Genomic DNA, 4,488 nt, shown 5'->3' on the forward strand with positions numbered 1-4,488 from the left:
ATGTGTCCGAGTAGGCTGATGAATCATGACTGCAGCAAGTGCCCCACTCTGGGGGATGCTGGTAGCAGGGGAGGCCGTGCATGTGTGGAGGCGGGGGGTGTATGGGGAATTTCTGCATCTTCCCCTCGGTGTCGCTGTGAAACCAAAGCTGCTCTAAAAAGCAAGGTCTATTTAAAAATTAGAGCAAATATTCATTCATTACTATACCAAGCATCTGGCTTATTCACACACTTAAGAAATAACTGGGTTGGCGGTTGGCTCAGCTGGTTAAGAGCATGGTCTGATAACACCAAGGTCAAGGTGCTCGGATCCCTGGACGGGCCAGCTGTTTTTTAAAAATAAATAAATAAAGCCACAGAAGCAGAAAACGACACATCTCATGAAAACTGAGGCTCGACACCTATTTGCTGAGAAAATAAATGCTGTGGAAAGCACTAGAAATACGACGGGGGCTGCATACATACATTGTTCCCAATTTTCCAGGAGCCACATCAAAAAGTAAAAAGAAAAAAAAAACCCAAACACATAAAATCAATATTAATTATATATTCTATTGAATCCAGTAGAGCCAAAATATCATTTCAACACCTAACGCATGTGGAAAATACGGCGGAGCTACTGCAGTCCCGGGATCGGGTGTGTGTGTTAAACTCAGCACGCGTCCCAGTGGCACCGGCCACATTTCAAGGGCTCGACAGTCACAGGTGCCCTGAACAGCTCAGCGCTACAGGGAAAAAATGAACCTGTAGGAAAGAAGCCGGATGGGACACAGTGGAGCAGGGTTTGGGTTAGGGACGGTGCCAGGAGGAAAAAGGTACCCCCCCCCCCCCACNCCCCCCCCAACGCTGGCTCTGGGAACAGGGAACCCAGAGGTGGGGGCAGTGACAGGGACACAGTGGACCTTCCCTTTCTCTGTTCTCACTCTGTAATCAGTAGACGCGTGCAGTGATTCTAATAACAGATCCCCGTCAGGTGGGGGTTAAAAAACCTGACGCCTGGTTTTGGTGTCAGCGTGAGTTTGCCTCATAGAATGAGTCTGGGAGAGTGGCCTGGGTTTCAATTTTTCAGAATAGTTTGCAGAGAACTGGTCTCGATTTCTCTTCGAAGGTTTGGTAGAACTGTGCAGCGAAGCCACTCGGTCCTGGGCTTTTCTTTGTTGGGAAACTGCTGATGACAGCTTCAATCTCTGATTGTTATTGGTCTGTTCAGATTTTCTACGTCTTCTTGGCTCAGTTTTGGGAGCTTGTGTGTGTCCAGAAATTTATCCATTTCCTCCAGATTTTCAAATTTGTTGGCGTATAGTTGTTTATAGTAGTCTTGAATGATTCCTTGTATTTCTGAGGTATCGGTTGTAATATCACCTTTTTCATTTCTCATTTTTGTGTCCTCTCTCCGTTTTTTAGTTAGCCTTGCTAATGGCTTGTCAATTTTATTTCCCTTCTCAAAAAACCCACTTTTTGTTTCATTGATCTTTTGTATCATTTTTGGGGTATCTATTTCATTTAGTTTTGCTCTGATCTTAATTATTTCTTTCCGTCTACTAACTTTGAGTTTGGATTGTTCTTGTTTTTCTAGCTCTTTAAGGTGAAGCTGTTTACTTGCCATCTTTCCATTCTTCGAAAATAAGCATTTAATGGGATAAATTTCCCCCTTAGAACTGCTTTTGCCATATCCCACAGGTTTTGGTATGATGTGTCATTATTTTCATTAGTTTCAATACATTTTTTGATTTCCTGTTTAATTTCTTCTTGGATCTATATGTCATTAAGTAGAGTGTTATTTCCATGTGTTTGTATAGTTCCCAGATGTTACACATATATTAAGATTTACAAACATTACAAGTACAGCTGGATGAAGTTTTAACCTATGCGCACAGCACGGAACCACCACTCACATCAAGACTCACATTTGCATCCACCCTGAAGCTCTCCTGAGTCCTTTCCCAGTGGATGCTCCACCTTCCAGGGGTCATCATTATTTCTGAGTTGGTCACCACCAATCAACTGTTCTTGAAATTCATATAAATAGAAATCGTATGGTATGCACTCTTTTGCGACTGAAGTCTTGTGCTCAATGTAACATTGTTTTAAAAAGTCAGTACTTTGGGACCGGCCGTGGCTCACTCGGGAGAGTGCGGTGCTGATAACACCAAGGCCGCAGGTTCGGATCCCATATAGGGATGGCCGGTTGCTCACTGGGTGAGCGTGGTGCTGACAACACCAAGTCAAGGGTTAAGATCCCCATAGCGGTCATCTTTAAAAAAAAAAAAGTCAGTACTTTGTTCTTTATACCGCTAAGTGATATTGCATTTTATGAATATATCCCAGTTTTTTAAGCCATTCTTCTAGACATGTGGGGTGTTTCCAGTTTTGAGCTATTATGAACAGAGCGGCCATGAACATTACTGCTCCGTATATTTGCATCCACCCTGAAGCTCTCCTGAGTCCTTTCCCAGTGGATGCTCCACCTTCCAGGGGTCATCATTATTTCTGAGTTGGTCACCACCAATCAACTGTTCTTGAAATTCATATAAATAGAAATCGTATGGTATGCACTCTTTTGCGACTGAAGTCTTGTGCTCAATGTAACATTGTTTTAAAAAGTCAGTACTTTGGGACCGGCCGTGGCTCACTCGGGAGAGTGCGGTGCTGATAACACCAAGGCCGCAGGTTCGGATCCCATATAGGGATGGCCGGTTGCTCACTGGGTGAGCGTGGTGCTGACAACACCAAGTCAAGGGTTAAGATCCCCATAGCGGTCATCTTTAAAAAAAAAAAAGTCAGTACTTTGTTCTTTATACCGCTAAGTGATATTGCATTTTATGAATATATCCCAGTTTTTTAAGCCATTCTTCTAGACATGTGGGGTGTTTCCAGTTTTGAGCTATTATGAACAGAGCGGCCATGAACATTACTGCTCCAATCTTTTTGTGTATATACGGACTCGTTTACTTTAAATATTTACTTAGAAGTGGAATTTCAGAGTCATTGCATAAGCATATGTTTAATTTTATTAGAAACTGCTAAACAGTTTTCCAAACTTTCCACCAGCAATGTGTGAGAGCTCTGTTTGCTCTACATTTGCGTCAATACTCGGGAGTATGAATCTTTTTGGTTTTAGCCATTTTGCTAGGTTTGTAGCATTATTTCATTTTGTATTCAATTGCATTTTCCCGATGACTTGTGATGCGGAGCTCTTCTTCATATATTTATTGGTTATTTGCATATTTTCTTTAGTAAAACACCTGTTCACATTTTTTTCCTCCCATTATTACTTGGACTGTTTTTCTTTTTCTTATTAACTTGCAATAATTCTTTATACAGTCTAGATTAAAGTGTTTTATACGTAACATGTAAAAAAACAAAAAAACAACAAGCAAACCTGGTTCCTGGGGCTGGTTGGTTAGCTCAGTTGGTTAGAGCGCAGCATTACAACACCAAGGTCACAGGTTCAGACCCCCCAAAACAAATAAAAAACAACAAAAACCAAAAACTCAGTTCCCGGAAGCTCTCAGAGCCGGGGCCCTCCCTGCCCAGCCCGCTCACCAGTCCCTCCCTTCTCAGGCCCAGGCGACAGTAAGGTCAGAGGAATCTCCCCACCTACTTACTGCTGCCCCCAGATGCCACCTCCCCAAATCTCTCTAAAACAAACAAGCCAACAAGTGAATTTCACCTTTCCTACACTAGAGGAAGAGTTGGCCTGAAAAGGCAGCGAATCCACAGAACAGAAGAGGAAACTGAGTTTTATCCCTCAGGTCAAAACCCAGATGACCACAAACACGCAGGGAAACGATCACTCCGTCCTTACGACATGCCTGGGTGGGGGGCTCCCGGTGGCACCCCGGGCTCCTGCTCTGGACAATGGGCCACCGAGCCCCTGCACGGGTGCGGGGAGGGGGAGGCGGCCGGCAGGGACTGACACCCCTGGGCCGCTGCAAAAGTAGTAAGTCCTAGACCAGAAGGCGCAGGTGGGCACGGGGGTGCGACGCACACACACAGTCTGTCACCGCCCGCTCATGTAAACCTGTCCCCAACTGTGCCAGCAGTAGGACAGACCGGACCACGAGCCCCAGACCACGAGCGGCTCTGCAGGGTGGCCCTGGGCACGTCTCCTCTCCCTCTCCTGTCACTTCTGATAAAACACGTGGCCACTGCACAGCTTTCCCGCCTCCGGGCAGCAGGAAGGGCGCTCAGAGGCGTCCCCCAGGCCCCGCCACCCGCTCCGGGGTGCGGGACCGGCCGCGTCGAAGGGGTTCGAGGGGACCCGGGATCCTGCGGGATGTGGATCCAAACCAGGAGGCTGGGGGTCTGCAGAAGGCTGTTGAGCGGGCCAGGGGTTCACCGCAGATGGACATTTGTCACCACGACGGCAGCGAGCGCCGCCCGCGTTCACCCCTCCCGAGGGAGCCGGCCGCCCCGCCGCCTGCCTTCGCGTCCCCAGCACCCACCTGCCGCCTCACGCCCGCGGCCGCTCCTCTGGGCCGCGCCA

General features: G+C 47.0%; 2 protein-coding genes across 2 annotated transcripts in view; one reads left to right on the top strand and one right to left on the bottom strand.

Annotated features, from left to right (window-relative positions):
- MOB3A (MOB kinase activator 3A) overlaps positions 1-4,458 on the bottom strand; it is a 50,821-nt gene extending 46,363 nt beyond the window's left edge. The window contains exon 1 of the mRNA XM_008589240.1: positions 4,448-4,458. The gene's annotated coding sequence lies outside the window, so the exon portion shown is untranslated. The remainder of the gene's footprint in view (positions 1-4,447) is intronic.
- IZUMO4 (IZUMO family member 4) overlaps positions 3,861-4,488 on the top strand; it is a 4,132-nt gene continuing 3,504 nt past the window's right edge. Inside the window, exon 1 of the mRNA XM_008589242.1 lies at positions 3,861-3,884. Coding sequence (XP_008587464.1) covers positions 3,861-3,884 — 24 coding nt within the window. The remainder of the gene's footprint in view (positions 3,885-4,488) is intronic.

Source organism: Galeopterus variegatus, unplaced genomic scaffold (genome assembly GCF_000696425.1).
Source record: "Galeopterus variegatus unplaced genomic scaffold, G_variegatus-3.0.2 Scaffold5326, whole genome shotgun sequence".
Lineage (NCBI taxonomy): Eukaryota > Metazoa > Chordata > Mammalia > Dermoptera > Cynocephalidae > Galeopterus > Galeopterus variegatus.